Source organism: Gadus chalcogrammus, chromosome 18 (assembly GCF_026213295.1).
Source record: "Gadus chalcogrammus isolate NIFS_2021 chromosome 18, NIFS_Gcha_1.0, whole genome shotgun sequence".
NCBI classification, from domain to species: Eukaryota; Metazoa; Chordata; class Actinopteri; order Gadiformes; family Gadidae; genus Gadus; species Gadus chalcogrammus.
Genome location: NC_079429.1, coordinates 13290362 through 13311427, shown reverse-complemented (window position 1 = coordinate 13311427; position 21066 = coordinate 13290362). Strand labels below are relative to the sequence as shown.

General features: G+C 44.0%; 2 protein-coding genes across 5 annotated transcripts in view; one reads left to right on the top strand and one right to left on the bottom strand.

Moving 5' to 3' along the window:
• Positions 1 to 6875: 6875 nt before the first annotated feature.
• slc39a11 (solute carrier family 39, member 11) overlaps positions 6876 to 21066 on the bottom strand; it is a 68226-nt gene continuing 54035 nt past the window's right edge. For all 3 annotated transcript variants that reach the window (XM_056576438.1, XM_056576440.1, XM_056576439.1), the window contains exons 7-10: positions 16376 to 16445; positions 14809 to 14907; positions 14422 to 14580; positions 6876 to 13465 (exon numbers count right to left, since the gene is read on the bottom strand). In XM_056576438.1, coding sequence (XP_056432413.1) covers positions 13387 to 13465; positions 14422 to 14580; positions 14809 to 14907; positions 16376 to 16445 — 407 coding nt within the window. In that variant the 3' untranslated portion in view covers positions 6876 to 13386. The remainder of the gene's footprint in view (positions 13466 to 14421; positions 14581 to 14808; positions 14908 to 16375; positions 16446 to 21066) is intronic.
• Positions 7614 to 13933, top strand: LOC130370900 (ankyrin repeat and SOCS box protein 12-like). 2 transcript variants are annotated; one of them, XM_056576441.1, is made up of 3 exons: positions 7614 to 7725; positions 9263 to 10033; positions 11239 to 13932. In XM_056576441.1, exons 2-3 carry the CDS (start codon positions 9271 to 9273, stop codon positions 11388 to 11390), a joined length of 915 nt encoding a protein of 304 aa, XP_056432416.1. In that variant the 5' UTR covers positions 7614 to 7725; positions 9263 to 9270; the 3' UTR covers positions 11391 to 13932. The 2 variants fall into 2 exon arrangements, with proteins under 2 accessions (XP_056432416.1, XP_056432417.1); XM_056576442.1 differs by lacking the exon at positions 7614 to 7725 and having other exon boundaries at positions 9265 to 10033; positions 11239 to 13933.

Below are 21066 nucleotides of genomic sequence, written 5' to 3'. Positions count from 1 at the left end.
ATCAACCCTGGCCAGAACAGACCTACCCGCAAGGTTTGCCTTCATAAATACTCTCAGAAGGACTTCCTTTTCTCTGTGTTTAGCCAGCCTGTTTTTAGTTCCATGTAATTAATGTAATTGAGTTAAGTTCAATGTACTTACTGGGTTATGGCAGAGGGAAAAAAGCATATGTACGGGGACATAACATGGCCATGTACAAACCGTGAGAGCACGTGTAAGGGACATAGGGCCTCGGTTACAACAGGATTTATGCCAATAGTACTCAGGTTGAGGGGTGAGGTGGATTGCAGGATATTGCACTCATAGATTCACATAAATGAATTAGTAAATCACTCATCTTTTTTTTTTTTTACATACACCAATGCAAATACGGTCTATTCGGTGCGTGTTCAACAATTATTTCTAGTCAGCTCTGTTCAGCGTGTTGGTCACTGTTCAGAGATGGGAACTAGGGATGATTCGGTCAAAATCGAACAAAATCCCGAAGGTGAACGACGAGAACTGATTCCCAAAGCAAGAGAACTGATTTTTTGATTCTTTTTTTTTTTTTTACATAAGACAAAAATATGTTCACATAAATAAAATATACAAACGAACAGAGCTCGTCTCCCCACGACCTTATATTGATTGAGTTTAAAACGTTCTAAAAGATTCAGCCAATGAGAGTACTACAGCAGGTAGCAATCATGTTGCAATGGCAAATGGGTAAACAATCGCTGTAGACTTCAATATCATGCAAGCATTTTATACGTTTTCTTTTTATTGTGTTTTACAACACAATTGCATGCTTTAATAAAGTATTGTTTTACCTACCATGGAAATTATCGAACTGTGTCGTACAGTCCAATGCTGCAGAAATTAGCTTTTTTAGTTTTCCGAGCGCACCGTTGACTGAAAACTTTTTTTAGTTTCAGTTTTATTCCCCCTCGTTTCCACCCCGCGGTGCGATTTGATTTGGTGCGGCTTGGCGCAGCTCAATTACGGCTGGCGTTTCAACCACCGACAGTACCCTTATGGTAGGGCAGGCTGTGAAAAAGCCTTAATTGGCGGGCGTACCCAATGCTTATAAGCGGGGGGGGGGTGGACACCTGTGAGATTCCCTGTCAAATGACGTAATCTGACATAACGAACGATCAAACGAACGAATCAAACGAACGAATCGTGATAGTGAACGGAACTGAAAGAAATGATTCCCTGAAAATAATCGTTTTGCCCATCCCTAATCGGAACTCAACACCTTTAGTGTGGTACGGTATGTCCCTCCTGTGGTCCCTGTTGTACAGAGATGGGATCTCAACACCTTTAGTGTGGTACAGTAGGTCTCTCCTGTGGTCCCTGTTGTACAGAGATGGGATCTCAACACCTTTAGTGTGGTACAGTAGGTCTCTCCTGTGGTCCTAGAGAGATGGACAGGTAACATCTTTAGTGTGGTACAGTAGGTCTCTCTTGTGGTGTATATTGTACAGAGATGGACAGGCAACACCTCAGTGTGGTACGGTAGGCCTCTCCTTGACCAGCAGCAGACCAAGGTCTTCAACCATTTATGTGTTTTTATCTGAAGAATAAAGAGTTCTGTCCCGTAGCGCTCTGTACTCAGGTTTCTTGGCAACACTTTGGCAATCCATAAATTCAGACTCACTCCACGCTTGTGTTTTATTTTATTATAAAATATGCTGGCAACATCCATTATCAAGATCCCTCAACCCCCGACAATATTGAAAATAACTCATGGAGAAACTCATTCTCAAACGGACAGAAATGGAAAACGAAAAGCCTCTCAGACACAATCACCTACTGCGATTCATCTCGGTGGGCTCTCAAGAGATCATCGATCCGTCGGAGGGGAGATTAATCCCTTGCCCTCCAACCTTTCATACACAACAGGACCCCCTGAACACAGAGAAGAGAGCATCTGCCCCTTGGACGATTGCCTGATGATACTGCAACACCAGCAGAGACTTCTCTTGCATGGATATGACCAATAATATTATAATGAAATAACATTGATTGATTGGATGAGTCAGCATTACACAAATGCCCAGAGGTGAGGTGAGAAACATGGCTTCCATATTTAAGCTATAGTTAACACAACCCACTCTGCAGATAGGAAAACCTCTCAAATTTGATCACAGCTATAACAGTGTGATGGCCAATTATTTTTTGGGGAAAAGATTCTGAGATTGCAGCCAAGACACAAGAGGCAATGAACTTTGGTAAACGACAGGAAGAGAAACTAGACCTCAAAGTAGTCTATTTTCAGGAACTTTACGTGAAAAAAAGCCAATGTGGCCTTTATTTTTGAAATAAGGAAACAATGAAATCCTGTGAAATACTCATGAAATTGTGTGTGTCTATTAGATAGTGAGAGAGGAATGAGATGGGGAGACAGAGAGACAGCGTTTGTGCGTACGTGGTGAGACAAGTCAGAGTTGACCAAACCCGCTTCCACCACAGTGATTTGCAAGACACATGTTCAAAGGAGCCTCAAAGGAGCCTCAAAGCAACCAATCAGCCAAACAGCCATGCCATGCTAAACACTCCAGGGTCTAGAGTGTATAGTGGCCTGGGTCTATAGTCAGACCCAGGCCACTATACACTCTAGACTCTAGGGTCTAGACTCTAGAGAGTGTATAATGGCCTGGGTCTAGAGTCTACACCCAGGCCATTATACACTCTCTAGAGTCTAGACTCTAGGGTCTAGAGTGTATAGTGGCCTGGGTCTAGAGTCTACACCCAGGCCATTATACACTCTCTAGAGTCTAGACTCTAGGGTCTAGAGTGTATAGTGGCCTGGGTCTAGAGTCTACACCCAGGCCATTATACACTCTAGACTCTCGGGTCTAGATTGTATAATGGCCTGGGTCTGACTATAGACCCACACTCGACTATTCATATTGTCGTTGTGTGTTGTTATAGTGTACTTGACTCATAAACATGTCATAGACCTCTCAATGCCTCTTAGCCATTAACAGCCTATATCATTTTTAACTTCAAGTTATTAGTATAGTATAAGTGTGTGATTATTGATATTTCATATCTTTGAACATTCCCTGGTTCTGCTTGATGTTTTTCCTATATCGTGCTGCTTTTGGACTTCTATGCACCAACCTTGTCGGTTTCCTTGTACATTCAAATTTGCTAACAAATATACAAATATTCAGATTCTGATTCTGATATGAACTGGAAATCGTGATAAACATTGATATTAAAAGATGACATAAACCTCAGCAAACGTGTGGTCATACTTGTTGGATTTGTGTTTTGGCCTTTTTAGAAAGGGAACGTGGGATGCTTCCTGGAGACACCTACGTAACTCAGAGACAGCCTGTTAGACGGGTCATGCTTCCTGTTTCGCAATGCTCGGAACCCTCCAAAACCCGGGATCTGGTTGTGTTACTTAAGCCACCTGCAATGAATCCCCAAAATAATCAGATCCAACTGTGTGAGTGTGTGTGTGTGTGTCTTCTATGCTGACTTATGGAAATACCTGTGAATAAATACAGATTATTGTAATGAACGTTAACTGACGGTGTCTGTCTCCCTATGTGCTACGCCTTCGAGCCAAGGCGTTTGTGACAGTGAGAGATTTAATCTCACTCTCATGACAAGAAATACAATCACCATTAACTCAATAGACATCCTGGTGAGCCCTAAACTACAACTCCCCATCCTCAAGAGCATCATATTAACATAAACACAGTGCACTTTAACAGTAAAATAGAACATTGCTAATACTTTTTAACAATCTTCCCAGAGCTACACACTGCAGCAAAGGATACAGGAATGTACGAAGACAAGCACACACACAAGATCGAGAGGCCTGTAACTTCACAATATGTGGTTGTATATTACATCACCATCGCAGGTTTCAATATTATATAACAAATTTGACTCTGTCTACAAATGCAACTATATGCAAATGTTTTTTTCTCATTCCCTATGATTATTTCCATCTGTAATGACATCAACTAGGTGAACACTGAGCAGGTGACTCAGGAAACACCTGTATGCTTCTCAATACTGGACAATATAAGTACAAAAATATTATAATTATCACATTAAATAAAAATGTATAATATTTATCTACATTTAGTTGGAAGCCACGGAACCCCAAAGTTGATCGAATTGTGAAAGATGTAATCATCATTGGTTTATACAAAGAACTGTGTTGCGTATATTAGGCCAATATAACCATTTTAAAGTGTGAAAGGGTGATCATAGTTCAGTGAAAAACGATATTCTTTATGATTGAAAGTTTAGTTTGTGTTTCACTCCACTCTAGTCAGTATGTAAAGGCCAGACAGATCATCACATAATAAAACTCAAAATAAGAAAGAAAAACACTATTAAATTATGCTGACGGAGATTAACTGCCCTTCCGTCACTTTTGTTCCATGTTAGCTTTTTTTTAACTCGGCTGTTATATACTTGTTATGTATCAGACTTTATTGCCATTATTCCAAGAAATCAAAATCCACGGTACTTTCACTCTGTGTTGTTTCTCAAAAACACCACAAACACTTTAACTATGACCAAATGCTTGACACGTTCAACATTCGGCTATTGTCGTCCCCAGAGGTTGAAGCCTGTTTCACAATGCAGCCCTGACAGCCACAGAGACCAGTGTTGTTTTGGGCTGGTGTAAAGACGCCATTGCAAACACGCCTATAAGGTCCTATTAGAGAGGTGACGTTAGTGATGGGAGACCAAGGGGAAACTGACCAAGGCTGTTGACCCCCAAGGGCGCGTCCAGTGGATGGCCATAGATTAAGGGGTGAGAGGTGGAGAGGGGAGTTAGGAGTAAAATTGAGTTTGGACGACAAACATCTGAGACAACGCAACACCTGCAAATTATTTACATTGGTGGTGTCCAGTATGTATGTGTATGTATGTGTATGGTTGCGTGTGTGTGTGTGTGCGTGTGTGTTGCAAGTGTGAAGTGAGGGGTTGCTTTAATGTTTATTTTACCGCTGTGTAATCTCCCTCTTTCAACCCTTCCCTCTATTATGTTCTCTCTCTCTTTTTCATAATGAGATCCATCCATCCCAATTAGAAGGTGTGGCATTGTGTGTGTGAGGGTGTGTGTGTGAGGGTGTGTGTGTGTGTGTGTGTGTGTGTGTGTGTGTGTGTGTGTGTGTGTGTGTGTGTGTGTGTGTGTGTGTTTGCTGCTTCTGTGCAGTTGTGTACGTGGGTTGGTTCAGGTCGGTTGTTTTCTATGTGTGTGTGCGTGTGTGCGTGTGTGCGTGTGTGTGTGTGTGCACATTTGTGTGTAGTTTCAAATGTGTGTGCTTTTACAGTGGTTTGATATTACAAAGATCCACACACCGACACAGAAACGACAGATTCAACCGCAACTGTTGTTCATGATCTTGCACAACACATACCACACACACTCGCACGTGGGGGAGCAAACACACACACACAAATACCCCCCCACACACAGCACCAGCCAAAGATCAATCAAGCCCCTGCCCTATCCCCTTTCTCACACATGTTTCAGGAGTGTGTTTTTGTTTTGGAAGGAAGAGGGGGTTAATTACCGACTCTCTCTCTCTCTCTCTCTCTCTCTCTCTCTCCAATTGGAAACATCTTTCCTCCCCCCACCCACCCCCGAGTTCTGTTCCCCCTCTCTTCTGACTTGTCTTGCATTCGCCAACCCGCCCCCCACTAAAAAAAGGAAAATGTAAAAATAAGGCATTTATTTATTATCCACAAACCTCAGCTTTTTGCAGGCCCGATACAGCCACAAGCTCGTCAAATATCTCCCCAAAGGACTCCCTCCTCCCCTGAACACATGAGGTGCTGGGGTGCGGGGTCTTTCCAAAGGAGGTGCACTGGGGGAAGATGGGGGAGAGGGCTGGGGGGGGGGGGGGGGGGATGCTGAGGAGAGCACAGGGTTAAGTTCGGGAGCGAGAACAAGAGGGAGAGAGAGAGAGAGAGACTGAATGGAGACCAGCTGCAGGGCACTGGGCACGGTCCAGGGAATGTTCCGGATGGATAGAGAGAAGACGGCTAGATCCCCTGGAGAGGGGAGGAGGAGACAGAAGGAGAGGAGGAAAGGAGAGGAGGAAAGGAACCGTGGTGACGGGAGAGATGAAGAGACAAGAGAGGAAGAGAGGAGAGGAAAGGAGAGGAAAAGAGGAGGGGACCAGAAAGGAGACAAGGGGAGAAAGGAGGAGAGGAAGAGCGGGAAGGAGGCAGGAGGAGAGGAAGAGAGGAGAGGACAGGAAGGAGAGCGGTTCACTTAAATTAAGGGGAGGGAGAGGGCAGGAGAGGAGAGGAGAATGGGGGAGATGTGAGAAAGATAAAGACAAGAAGAGGAGCGGGGATAAGAGAGATTACAGAGGGCACAGGAAACAGGATGAGTACAGCTGGACAGTGAGGAGCGGCAGGGTTAAATAGGCCTAATATATATGTGAAAAGCACATGGGGTTGGAAAGTGATAAGGGCATGACGACCAGACATACAGCTATCTGAATCAGCAGACACAGGAGAGAATCATGAGAAATATCTATGTATCATAGAGTGAGAATGTCAACAAGAAACTATGGCTACATTTATAGCTGAATTCAAATACAATGCAGCACTCAGACTCCATTTCGGATGGAACTGCAGAATCTCTGTTTGATTGCAACAATCATCCAATAGCTGAAATAATCTTACATATTCCTGGTATGACGCCTAGAAGATACTGGGCATTTGCAGGAAGAGGACACCACCTACTAAATATTTACCAGGGTAGGTCTAGTTATACTATTTAATCATACACTGAGGACTGCCCTGTGAGCCAGGCAAATATTGACTTTAGTTAACAACCACCACACCTTCACTATTATAGACATGGATGATCCCCTTTCTAAATAAATACAAGACGACTATTGTTATTGTGTGTGTGTGTGTGTGTGTGTGTGTGTGTGTGTGTGTGTGTGTGTGTGTGTGTGTGTGTGTGTGTGTGTGTGTGTGTGTGTGTGTGTGTGTGTGTGTGTGTGTGTGTGTGTGTGTGTGTGTGTGTGTACTCTTGAGGACACTATCTTAACGGATTCATCCAACAGATAAAAGCAGGGAGGATCATCAACTGTAGCATGAATTTGTTAATGGGACGTGTTTGATCTATATTAATGTTTGCAGCCAAGTCACAACAGCACCGCATCCCAATTCAATGAAACATGAGCAGCGACAGCTTCGAGGTAGGCTAAGGTAAAGGTAGTTGGTACATTTCATGGACGATTGCTGCCCCCTTGTGTACATATGGAGCATAATAACCACAGTATAAAGCCCTAGAGTGGAATCACTCCTATTACCAAGTGATACACTTATGCTTTATTGATTGTTTGTTATTTAAGGTAGCTGCTGTATTTACTTAATTCAAAAATAAACTAACTACCTGTCTTTGAGAACATAATGGAAAACTAATCTTTATGATCTGAGAAACGAAAGATGAAACTGAACCTTCTTCAATGCTATTTTAAATAATTGCACTATGAATAATGTAACAGAAATATTGTAGTCTACGTGCAGGGATGTGAAATTCAAATTACACGTGAACAAATGTAATTATTTACTAAATATGTAATTATTTGAAGAACTTAGAGAGCATGCCTCTAGATGGCAGTAACGGTCCCATGGTCACTACAGTAGTGGGGTGCTAGAAGAAGAGACGCGTCATCGTACAGTAATCTGCAGAGCTATGGGGCGCTGGGACAGCTGACACCGACATCTCCCGAGGTAAACACAAACACAATCATATGCATCCCTAGTTTTAATCGATATTATGTTTACTCCCCAAAACCGACGCGACGTTTTGACTACTCTCGATGTGTGATCGGTTTGTTTTTGTTTTTTTAATGGTCAACGTGTTCTTTTTGGTCATCCCCACATCCTCATCTCGGTATACCGATCGGGCCTACTGTAAATAATCTCGGATTGTATTTTGGACGTCGATGACATACATCCAAGAGGTATTCAGAAGTGTCTGCAGATCGCAAGCAAGCAGGCGATTTGCAAGCAAGTTATTATTCGTGAATACAAACGGTGTCACCGTGTGATATGACACAGTGTGTATGGTTTGATGTTACTGCTTGTTGTTTTGGTGTTCCCCAATCCGCACCGTATGGCGATTAACTAATGTTAATCTAAATGTATAGTTTCACCATCGCCCGGGTGATGGCATTACATTATCTCCAGGCCTCAGTATGACAAAGTGAATAGGGATGCCTGGATCATGCTGATAACAAAACTGCCCCCCCAGGGAACATTTATATTTATTTTTGTTTACTTTATACATCGTAAGGGGTCTTGTCGCTAACTATTACCTGGCGCCGTTTTATTTATAGGAAGGACACTGAGGGTAACTTACTGCATATGAACATTAGTAAAACCAAAGTGTGGTTGGTGATTGATTGTAGACGAGGCCCTTAAACTGGAAGGAGAATACAAAAGCTGTATTCAAAAAGCCTCACACCAGGCTGTTTTCCGCATGAAACTAACGTCCTTTTAGTTGAGCCCAAATCCTTTTCTTTCTACTGGGGTCATTAATCAGAACGGACGATCACAGAAACCTGATCAAGAAAATGATTTAAATGACAATAATTGCATGCCTCATAACAATCGAGGGACGGATATGAAGGTTAGGTCCAACCCGTTCCCAAACAGAATGAAGGAAAACATTATAGCCGACTGGAACATTGCAAGTCATCCATGGCATAGTATATTTATCCATTTGAAAAGTGCTTTGAGAGCTCTAATATGTATATACTATTTGCATTATGCATACAATAAAATATAATATATAATAATGATTAAGGAGTGTTTAGGAAATCACTGTCACGTTCTTAATTTTTAATCTCAACTTTTATGTGTTGTGGACTAAAGAATGATAATGCCCTCTCGGCCTGTGATGTCTCTGTGAGGTTGTGTGAGATTCTTAAGCATCGGTAACCAACCCATTCAGTTGATCTGAACTAATGTGATCCAATGTACCGCTGCAACAAGTCGATCAACAGAAAAGTATTCAAATCTGTAATTGTTAATGAACAATCATTTTGTAATTTTGATCAAACATTTGATGGTTAACGTTGCGGTTCAATTCAAATATAAACCTCTGTGAAATGATGAATCGCTAAATATTTTTATTTTTTTTTTAAATCAAATGTGATTATTTCCATAATTATTTATTAACTTCTCGGCTAATCCACCCATACGGGATTCCCGGGATGTAAAACGTCCTGCTCATGCCCTCACTGCATCTGCCTCGCAAACGCAGGTGGTCCTATGCTCCGACTCAAGACCTCTGTGGAGGAAGAGAGCAGCCGTGAGATCCAGCAGCTTCGCCAGGCCGTCGCCCAAGACGATGCCCTGCTCCTCGACGAGATGCTCAGCCAAGAGATCTACAAGAGGGTCATCAACTGCCGCGGCGGCTGGGGCATCGCCGGCACGCCTCTCCGCATGGCCGCCTCCAAGGGCCACCTGCGCTGCCTGCAGGTGCTGCTGGCCCACAGCGCCCACGTCGACTGCGTGGACGTCAAGGCGCAGACGCCGCTCTTCACGGCCGTGTGCGGCAAGTACCTGGAGTGCGTGCTTGCGCTGCTCAAGGCCGGCGCCGACCCCAACGGCAGCATGGCCAACAACTGCTCGCCGGTGCTGACCGCCGCCCGGGAGGGCGACGCCGTGGTCCTGCGCGAGCTGCTGTGCCACGGCGCCGAGGTCAACTCGCGCTCCAAGGTGCTGCTGTGGAGCTCGGGGGCGAGCGTGTCCAGCGGGCCGCTCTACCTGTCGGCCGTGTACGGACACATGGAGTGCTTCAAGGTGCTGCTGGCGTTCGGCGCCGACCCGGACTATAACTGCACCGACGGCGGGCTGCTGAGCCGCATCAAGCAGCCCAAGACGGTGCTGGAGATGTGCCTGCGGCACGGCTGCGGCGTGGAGTACGTGAGGCTGCTCATCGACTTCGGCGCCAACGTGTACCTGCCCACGCTGATCATCGAGAAGTCCACCAAGCAGAACGAGGCGGTGGAGCTGCTGCTGCGGGAGAGAGGTGAGGCCCCGTCTTCTGTGCGCAAAGTTAGCTGAAAAAAAGTCTAAACTGGTCTCGCAGACTCCTAGTGCAGACACAGAGACTGGCTCTGTGTTGGGCTTTCATTGGATTTCATCACACCGACACAATCATAGTCATGTGTTGATTGTGTCAAGGTAATGCGCTCATCCGACCGGGTGTAGCTTTGCTATCATCTTATCCCGTAGTAGTATTATCTTTATTACCTGCTATTGCTGATCCAGCGGCCTTAAACGACATCTGCAGCTCTCGTTTCTGCCAGGGGAATTCTTAACTTTCCCCTCCCCGTTTTTTTTTGTGTTGTTGTTGCCATATCAGCTGATCGCACACACCCCATTCATGGCAGTTTCATTTCCTCAGTGGGCAAACAGTGAAGATCTTTTGTTAGCAGTTCACACAACGTTTATGTTCTACATAGTTAATCACCTGACTTGGACCGCAGAGATTAAATCGCAGGAAAAACTCAACAATACGGGAGTTGGTGGTGGAAAGGCAACATTTGCTGACACTTTTAAAAGGACAAATCAAAATGTAGAGGCAGCAATTAATGTAATCCAATGATAGGGAATGTCAGGTGAGGTATTTTACAAAGGGTTACTTCAAACGCATCTACTTTTCCCTTATCACTTATTCTTACTTAACCTTTGTTTTATTACCTAGTTTTATGCTCATAACATTCAATGTCTGACCCATTTAGCAAGTATTTCTAAATGAATCAGCAATAGTAACCATCCCTGAGAGGAAGGATCCCTCTACCTTTATAATATTTTAGATGCATCACTATGAGGGCAGCTACACAGTCGAGCGCCTGGGGACCAACCCCAGGACTACTGCCTAGGTCAAGGGCATCGGCAGCAGTATTTACCTAACATGAATCTCTTTTTTAAGGTGGGAGGAAAACCCACGTTAACATGGGGTGAACATGTATACAAACTCCCCCCTGCTCCCAGGGGTTTGAACAAAGGACCTTATCTTTCAATGAAGGTGTGCTAACCACTATGCCATTGTGTCAGCGTTCCTTCTCACGGTTTCATTACCTTTTCGATCTGGGGAGTTTCTCCTTGCCCCTTTTAGAGGCGTGACGAACTATGCAAATTGAATGTAAAGCACTATCAGATTTGTAATCAAGGGCTCGACTTTGGATTTGTAATCATCCGTCGATCACTTTCTCTCCCTCCCCCTCGTAGGAACTCCCAAGTCTCTGGCCTCCCAGTGTCGACTGGCCATCCGGGGACAGCTAAAGAAGGCCGACCGGATCCAGTGCGTGGACCAGCTGGCGATGCCCCGGAGACTCATCGACTACCTGGAGTACAGGAACATGCCCGTCATGATCCTATAGCTCGCTGACGGCCGCTCGTCAACATGGTGCCCCTGTTAGAAGCACTTCTTAAACGCATCAGGATATGCCTTAGTTTTCTTTGTTTTTATTTTTGCTCTTTACAGTTTTTTGAGCCATGTTTTAGTTTTTAGCTTTTTGTTGAGGTTATGAAGAATTTTTAGTTTTGTTTCGCTTTTCTGTTTTGTACTTTATGGCATATTCGTCATCTTTGTCGATGTTAGATGTGCAGCTGGTTCTAGACTTACATTAAATGGGTCGAGCTCTCTGCAATTCTGTGCACCGCTTTCTCGTGCTTTCTTTCTCATATGCATGCGTGTGTGTGTGAGAGAGCGAGAGAAAGGATGTTTAGAAGGACGTCAACCCTGTGTGATGTGTGTGAAGAGTTGAAACGGTAAATGTGTTACAATAGAAAAAAAGACATTGTTTGATGCGTCGTGTTATAGGTTCCACAAATGTCGACCACCTAACCTGTGGGCATCTTTGAGCAGAGGCATAACTACCTGCTCTTTAAAGACATGCTTATGATAACTTAGGACCAAAGTGTTATCATTACTATACTCAATGCCACGAAACAAGAAAAAGATGCACACATTTGCCATCAACTGAGTTTTTAAGCCAGTAATTCCCCCTTGTTTCAAAGAGAGAATTACCAGGAAAATCTGCTCCTTGGACACAGAGAGCGATGTACAGCCTAGAAAATCCTTATGTTCTATCACGAGTTGGCCCAAAAGCTACGCATTACAACGTGTGGATAATGTACTGAATAATCGAATACAACACAACTATTGTGCATGCCAAACATCTGATATTAAACACAATGTATATTTCGTTACTCTATACTGTATCCATGTCATACTTGTATTTCCACACTCATGATAAAACAACCAATGGGGATTCATGGCTCTGTCCCGTTATGCCGTTCAGCTTTGAGGGCCTTGATGAATTGATCAATCCTATCCCTGATGGATCTCAATGAGAGACTGCCTCCAACTTCCAACACACAGTCCTGCACACCGCAGCCATCACAACGCACCGCTTTAATGAAGGCTGGATGACTGATTGAGGGATGATAAGAAGGCTTCAGGCACTCTGCGGCCTGCCTCCACTTAATACAACCCGAAGTGAAATATTTAAATAACGACAAGAGCAGGAACGCTGAGACACCGTGCTAAATTAGAAACGCATGGGTGTACGATTTAGATTTGTATGTTACGTTATGTTTAGCCCTCTGCTAACCAAAGGGGAGTTACCGGAATAGTCAGCGGCGTGGGAGTGGGCTGACATTCACATAGCAGCCCTTGATAGTGCCTTACTGAAAATAAATAAGAAATAAAAACGGGCAATATATGGTTGATGTTTTTTTCTTGGTAATTTCTTTGTCAGCATTTGGTCAGAGAAAAACGTAGATGAGATTAGTTGTCACATTTTATTACAAGTCATTTTTTGAGGCATAAAACAACTATTCTCCCCTACACTTTGACACCAATGGCAATTACATTAAATTAAATCACTTTTAATAAACAAGTTATTAATCTCTTCATCTTCTGTGACTGTAAACAGCATTGCATCCGTTTCATTGCATGGACGATCCAGCAAGATTAAAAATGGACGACTAAGGACAACTTAAAATAACCTAAACTCATCCCCAGACTATTCCCAAACAACACAGAAACGGACATGAGAAAGCACAACTTCATACACTGGTCACAGTGGAAGAAATTAAAGAAATGAAACACATTGCCCTTCAAGTATTTGTTCATTCGGAGCTGCATGGGATAATATGGACACGGTCATAGCAATCAACCTGGGTGAAATGAGAGTAAAAACGTAAAAAGCTCAAACCAACTTAAAAAATAACCTCTGATCAATCCAACAAAAGAATGAATGCACATGTAGAGCCCTTATTTGCACTGAGAAGACTGGAATATTTGGTCCCTTCCTTAGTTTGTGAGCGATCTGGATTTTGACGTTGGATTTGTCGTCGCCTTGGTTACAATCATCCCAACCCCACGTCCAGTGACATCATCACCACGAAGCCCAGAATCGACGTCCACGATGCTAGTTTCCCGTTTCCACTGGCAACGGGAGGACACATTAGAAGAGAAGAAAAAGAAAAGGCACAACCTTCACCCATCTTTGAACAAAGGATTTTCCACGCCATTCAGCTACCTAACGGGTTGCACAACAGATTTTTAACAAAAGGGTAATTTTAATGTGAAGCTGTTCAAGACTAGGGACGAAGCCATTACAATTTTCTCTGTTTAGTTTGTTATTTTATTGATTAACGATGGGTGCTAAATGCCAAAGCAAATGTAGCGCAAATGTCTCCTCGTATTTGTAGTGCAACACGGACCAGGATCATACTGAGCAAAGCCCAAGGAGGGCAAATGTAGCAGGCTGGATTTTTTTGCTTGCATGAAACAGGCCTGGAAAAGCGGGGCTGTTTAGGGCAGATGGTGGGTTCAAGGGCCATTCAAGTTTGACATTTTTAAAACCGCTCATTTTATTTCATGGCCCGGGGTAGGAGAGAAGTCAAACTCAATGTAGACAGAGAGATACCTTGTTTTAGGGTTGTGCGTATCCATGTACATGAGGACTTGGCTGTGCAACAACCCCTAGACTGACCTGTATTTGCATGCATTTTTGCATCAAACAATTTGCATCATGTCTTTTGTTTTTTTATGTTTCTCAATAAGTTTCTCGCAAGCCCATTCGGGCTGGGCATCAGTTATGGTGAAACTAAGAATCGATAATTAAATCTTCAGCCAATCATCATCTATTTTGGAGTTGAAAAACATTATTTTGCATCTGTGCCTTTGTTTGCTTGTTGCTTAACAAGGGGCCCTCGCTTGACCAGGGGCCACAACTTGCACAGCGCTTATTAAGTCAAAGGCGATGTTTACGCAAAGTAATTATCTTGATTCTTCTCAAAATGTTTTTGAATCTACATTGAATCTAGATCGTTTGGACGGAGAAAACCTCTCTACACATCGCGATCTCACAACCTTTTGCCTCTCCATCCTCCTCTTACCTGACTTGAGCCTCCGGTATGATGTCATCCACCACCACGTACACCATGGCCCCCGCGGCAAACGCCAGCGCGTACGGCAACAGGGGCTCCGCCAGCACCACGGCAACGGCCCCTAGCAACCCCGCCACCGGCTCCACCATTCCACTCAGCTGGCCGTACCTGGGAGAGGGAGATAAGGGGAAGGGATTAACTAATTGCACACACACACACACACAGACACACACACACACACACGCACACATATACACACACACACTTGCACACACAGTGGAGTGGAGCAGAAGGGGTCGGGCTTATTGATCAAGGACGCCTGTGCGGATGTCAGGGATCGATGCAAGTACCCGTGGACTAAGGGCCAAACACAACACACTCTTGGTTGGTGCCTACCAGAAGGCTCCCCATGTCGACATCCCAGCCCCGCGGAGAGGCAAGCTCACCGCCAACCCTTCTGGAAAGTTCTGAATGCCAATTCCGATGGCCAGGTTCCTGAGGGATGAGGAAAAATGAAATATAACCAATCTATTTTCAGAAATGTTTCATTCATGTTCCCTATTTTTTACAGTGACATACACTGCTGTTGGATACTTAGTCATCCCTTGTTGTCTAATTACCTTGATTACAGCAGGATAAGCAGAACCTTGTTATACACAACAACAGTACATGCTCTCAAGGATATTTAACGTTAGATTAATGTTTTTACTTCGATATTATTTGGTATTTCTTTGCGATTTTGTTGTAGCTTCATGAAAAGCACAGTGGGTTGCTTTTGTTCTAAAATAATCCAAATAGGACTCCAACTGATTTTAAACATTCTTCATCTTGTGGTTGGGACTTAATGAACAGTGCTACCTGTTGCATTAAACATGTTGTGCTTTAACACAACCACCAGATGTCAGCAGTTCACAACAAAGTACCTTTGAGTGGTCCCTATACTGGTGTTATCCCAATTCTAGCTACTGTTGTGGGTGCTGCATAATTGACATCCAAGTAAGTTGATGGAAAGTCATTGGAGGTAAACTTATATATACAATCGAAAATGTACCGATAGCCCTGCTAATAGAGATAGTGAGAAGAATAACATAAATTACTACTATTAAAGCTAGGGGTCGGCAACTTTGGAGAAACCTGCTAGAGTGAGATAGATTTTGAAAGCATCCACCGAACAGAAAACTTGTTGAAGACTAAGCGCTATTCATTTAAATCAATAATGTCTATTTTTCATAAAAGTAAAAAATAATAAATGCATGGTCAACTAGCCTCAGTAAATGTCTGGTTCCCTACAATCAATGTACTTCAAATTAAAGCTGTATATTTTTCTATTTAAGGAAAAGGGACAACTACCTTATTTGAAGAACCATGAAATTAATCAACATTTAATCAAAATGGACGTTAAAGCATCATTGTTGTGGAACTTGAAATGTTAGGTGTATGGTATACGGCTATGCCCATCAGATAATTAACATTAACTGTAGAGTACGATACCAAAGCATATCAGTGTGAGATTCCTTACCACACATAGTTTCAACTATTCCATAATATACCACAACAGCTAAATAACTCCTGAAATTCAGTTCTGAAATGGATTTCATGGGGGGTTCCCAGATGTTCGGTGGCCTCATCTGGCTCACCCCTATCCAATATGTCTGGGGGCGTTACTGCCACAGACACAGAATGCCATGAGTTTGATGAAAGAAGCCAAGATCGACTGTGTGTCTGTTTGTGCGTGCGTGCGTGCGTGCGTGCGTGCGTGTGTGCGTGTGTGAGCGGGTGTAGGTTTAAGTGCAACATGTTCAATATGAGCAAATTAAGTTGCATGAATGTCTCTGTGTGGTCATGTTTGGGTGCATTGCATGTTCTTATGTGAGAATGTGTGTGTGTATGTGTGCGTGTGTATGTGTGTACACCTGCACACCCAAACATGCAATGCCCCATGAGCCTCCAGCAGCGTTCTTACCTGGCGCTCTCAAAAGTGGCAGACGGGGTCTTCCCTATGGCACCGAATGCTACACCTACAGCCAGGCCCTCTGTTGAACACACACACACACACACACACACACACACACACACACACACACACACACACACACACACACACACACACACACACACACACACACACACACACACACACACACACACACACACACACCGACGTGGGTCAGACAAAGACGTAGGTTTAGATTGGCACAGCTTGAACATCCCCGCTGGGAAAACACTGCTGTGATACATTTAGAGATATACAGTACGGTCTGCCACTTGGTATGCATGAACACTTGAATCACACAATGCATATTTGCAATCTGGGGTTGGTTGGGGAAAGCTGGGTGGATGGGACATTTACCATTAAGATAATTTCCCTGTGTGAATGCACCTAATTAAGATAATGTTACAACTTACAAGTTATGAATTTGGAGTTTGTTAATCTTTTTAACAGCATCAGTTCCAGCATATGCAATGCAATTTAAAATGACCTGTTTACTATAGCAGTCTAACTCTTACACAGTATCCCTTTATCATGTAGATGCATGACAATGAAGTGCATTCATTTTACTCAACTCATCTGCACAAGAATATATGATGATACACGTTACTATATGATGCTTCAAGGACACTACCTTATTGAGTACAAGTTCAGTCTACTAACAAAATGGTGGCTTATGTGATGGCTTCCACAATGACAACATATACCCCCCTCCGCCCATCCTCCTCCCTCTCCCTCTCATCATCCTCTCCACTTTCCCTCCTATCTGCTCCTCTTCCATCTTCTCCAATCCCTCCCTCATATCTTCCCATCTTCCTCCACTATTCTCCTCCTCCTCCCTCTCTCTCCATTTTAATCCTCTCTTCCTCCCTCCCATATTCTCTTCTTCCTCTCCCCTCCATCTCTCGAACCTCCTCATCCTCTCGTACCCCCTCCCATATTCTCCCCCTCCTCCTCCTCCACTCCCATCTTCTCCTTAGGCTCCTCTCCCCCTCCCTATCTCCTCCTTATAATCCTCTCTTTCTCCCTCTCCCCCACCCTCTCACCCCCTCTTCATCCTCTCCCCCTCCCTCCTCCTATCCCTCTATCCCACCATCTCCTTCCCCCCTTCCCTTGCTACCATTTAAGTCTCATTAGTTCTGCTTTTCTTGCACCCTGAAAATACACCTCAGCTTGACCAGAAGTGAAAAGGTCAAACCCAACATTCAGTCTGTTCCTGGACCACACAAACACACAAAGAAGCTTAAGAGCAATGCTTAAACACAAACCCAGGTCCCCTTTATATTCATTGCATATTACTAGTATGCATATCGCTTGGTACTTACCTATGTATTATTGATTGTTATATATTCTGGATTTGTAGTATGTATCAGGTCATTGCCTTGACACAATAATGTTATTGTACAGAATGACATGTTTTCGATCGTAAAACACTGTTCCTTTATAATATATATTTTTCAATAGTATATTTCAAAGTGTTATTTAATTTATCTTTTCCTTTTCTATTATAATTTCATCAACTGCCTGCGTGTAGGTTTGCAATGTGGCAACAGAAAACGGGACGTGAATCCGTTATGCTATCGAAGCAAACACCCGGTAATACAAAACATAAACACATCCCCCGGTCCCTTGTGGCCGCAGACCCTGGCTCAGTGGAGCACAGCCAGCCCCATCTCATTCCTTCTCATACATGGCCCACCGCTTCCCCTCCGCCACCACTAGGGGGCAGTCAACGAAGGGCCATGGGACCGAAGCAGCCTTTCAAAGAAAGGCTTACTGAACCTTCATCGTGATGTTCTATATTACCCAGACTCAGTCCATACCCGCCTCTGTGCCTTCATGGTGGGTGTGTGCATTAAACATGAGGAGTGAGTTCCAGTGTTCGGCTCCCAGCGGACCGGGAGAGTGGCGAGGTAGCAGATGTTGCATACGGGGGTTGGGGGGGATGAAGGAGAAAGATAAACTGAAGGAAAGTTGTTGGAGCTGGCAGGCTGAGGGTGAGCCAACCCCTCAGACTGTGTCGAAAAGCGAATGAATCTGAAACCCTCAGTCTCAAACACTTGCATTCCGTTTCATTCCGCTGTGCATATATATTGTTTTAAAATATCACCTCACGCTTCTTTGCGCCACGTGGTTTGCTGCTAATGACCTTGTTTGATGTATTTCGCTGATGACCATGAATCTAATCTGAATAGAAATGGACAACGCTAGTATGGACGGCAAGTCCCAGTTGCAAGCGTGGTGGATCGATCCCCTCTGGTCCTCAGTCCACCTGTAGGCCTCGTGCCATTGAGGCCCTGGCTCGCTAATGACCCGCAGATGTGCTTCACATAACAACCCACTTGCTCCTTAATGAGCCGTTCCTGTATTCACCGTCCGACCCCTGCCTGCGCCTTAGTGACTTCCATTTGGCTTCACCGTGTAGCCCTCGAGCTGTTGGCTAATGAACCGTCTCGGCGTTCACTGTCTAAGCTATAACATGGAGACGTATAAGTCATGGATTCACCGACGGCGGTGTCAGCTGATGTCGTTCTGCTGGATGACTTCATGCTCAATCAGAGGACTAAATAGTCTCATATAGGTTTCAGCAGCACACTACATCCGATGCTTAACTTGGGCTAAGCGTGCGTAGCGTAGTCATCAATCCACACCGGTTCGGCATCCAGAAAACAGCTTCTTTATCCGATGACAGAGAGAGCGCTGTGGACCATGAAGACATCCGCATCAGAGCGGTGGTGGCACATGCAGCTATGGCAGGGGACAACGATGGCTCGGGCACTCGGCGGCTTTTCAAGTGCACTCAAGCAGAGTAGTGGTCTGGTTTCCTCTCCGGAAGCCAGAGGAAAAGCTTTGATGCCTCCATTGAAGATCTTGTCAGAAATGCCCACTATTCTACCCTGTGTGTGTGTGTGTGTGTGTGTGTGTGTGTGTGTGTGTGTGTGTGTGTGTGTGTGTGTGTGTGTGTGTGTGTGTGTGTGTGTGTGTGTGTGTGTGTGTGTGTGTGTGTGTGTGGGTGTGTGGGTGTGTGTGTGTGAGGCAGTCTGTTTGTTGTTGCTTTCTTAACATATAAATCAACTCTGGGTGGTGGATATTTGAGGTCTACAGAGGTCCATGAACGATTGCATGGAGGTACATTTCAATGTGTTTGCTTTATGCACAAAAGACGTGCGCACAGACAGATAAAACCCAAATGGTGAAAAAACAATGAATAATTGAATATGTGCTCCATTTTTAACTCAAAAGATGAAAGGAATCCTATGATGTGCAATGGCTAACCTACCCTGCGTAACACAAAGCCCATTGGCCACAGTTTTCAGTTGATTGAGAGGCTTTCAATACATATCTATGCTTATTTCAAGGCGGAAAGGTTTTCAACAGAATATCATCGAAAACCTGTCATAGATCTCAAATACATTTTCATGGCTCTTTTCCCTTCTGCATGTCCGTAGTAAATGTAATCCACTGTAATCCAAGTAAATTGACAAGAAACCAACAATTAATCTCAATCCGTTTTCCTAAACGAACGTTATACCTTACTGCTGGCCTGCTACTGTCACTGCCCTAATAAGACCTTATTATCATGATGGTAGAGCACTACAGCCCTAGCGCTCAATTAGCCCACAAGACTATTCCTTCAGTATTCACGCTAGCAGGAACGACACCTCATGACAGGAACGACACCTCATGCCAGCAGGAGTGATAGCAATCAATCCAACTGCTAACAACCGCCCACTCCCACGCGGATAAGTAGTGTTAAGGTCATGCTTTTTGTCACAGTGAATAGGGAGCCTCGGCTTGAAATGGAGGCCTCAGTCAAAGGCACAGAATACGGCCTTGTATATCGTTATAATGATAGACAAGAAATAACCGTGTGATCAGCTAGAGAGGTGTGCAACACTCCATGAGCCGACTAACTGCTCATATTGAGAGATCATGTTATCTAACCGAAGACGTTTCTGAACATTTTCCAGAGGATTGAGTCAGCTCACTGCAATTTGGATAATTGTCTGCTGGAATGCAGGGGTGCAGTAAATATGGAGGCTACGAATGTGCTGAAAGAAAATGGGTTTTCTTTAAGTGGCTTGGAATTGAATTGCGATCTGTGGTTCAATATTGGTTGTACTAACCCACATATACACACGTGTGCACACGCACTCAAACACACGCACCACTCAAAGCCACACGTAGAGAGGGGTTAAGAATTGTGCTGTGTCAACCATGGAGCTTACAGAAAACCAACTTTCAATGAATGAGGGATGAAAACCAATCCCGATTTTAAAGAACCAGCAGATGGAAGTAGTTGAAAAGAAGGGACACACTTTTTTCTGAAGATATTGAAATCCCAGGCAAGTGCTAAAAACAATTTCCTCCGACTGAAAAGTAAAATCAAAGAAGTTTGTATCTTGACACTCGTATCAATTATATCTGAACCTAGCGGCCGTCTCCGTCCTTGCAGTACCCCCATATGTAAGGGATAATGTATAGAACGCCGGTCATTATCGGGAAAATAAGCCCGGACAGCGAACAGGACACCGACGTGCAGCGGAGGTGTCTTGCTTCGCCCTGAAGGGGCTTATTTTCGATAATGACCAGCGATGTTCTCTACATTATCCCGCTTATTACACGGCTATTTGCCAAAACTAAAAAATAACTTCACATGGTGT

Coding starts and splice junctions, on each gene's coding strand:
- LOC130370900 (XM_056576442.1), top strand. CDS start 9,271: ATGCTCCGACTCAAGACCTCTGTGGAGGAAGAGAGCAGCCGTGAGATC. Junction 10,034..11,238: donor GCTGCTGCTGCGGGAGAGAG/GTGAGGCCCCGT, acceptor TCCCCCTCGTAG/GAACTCCCAAGTCTCTGGCC.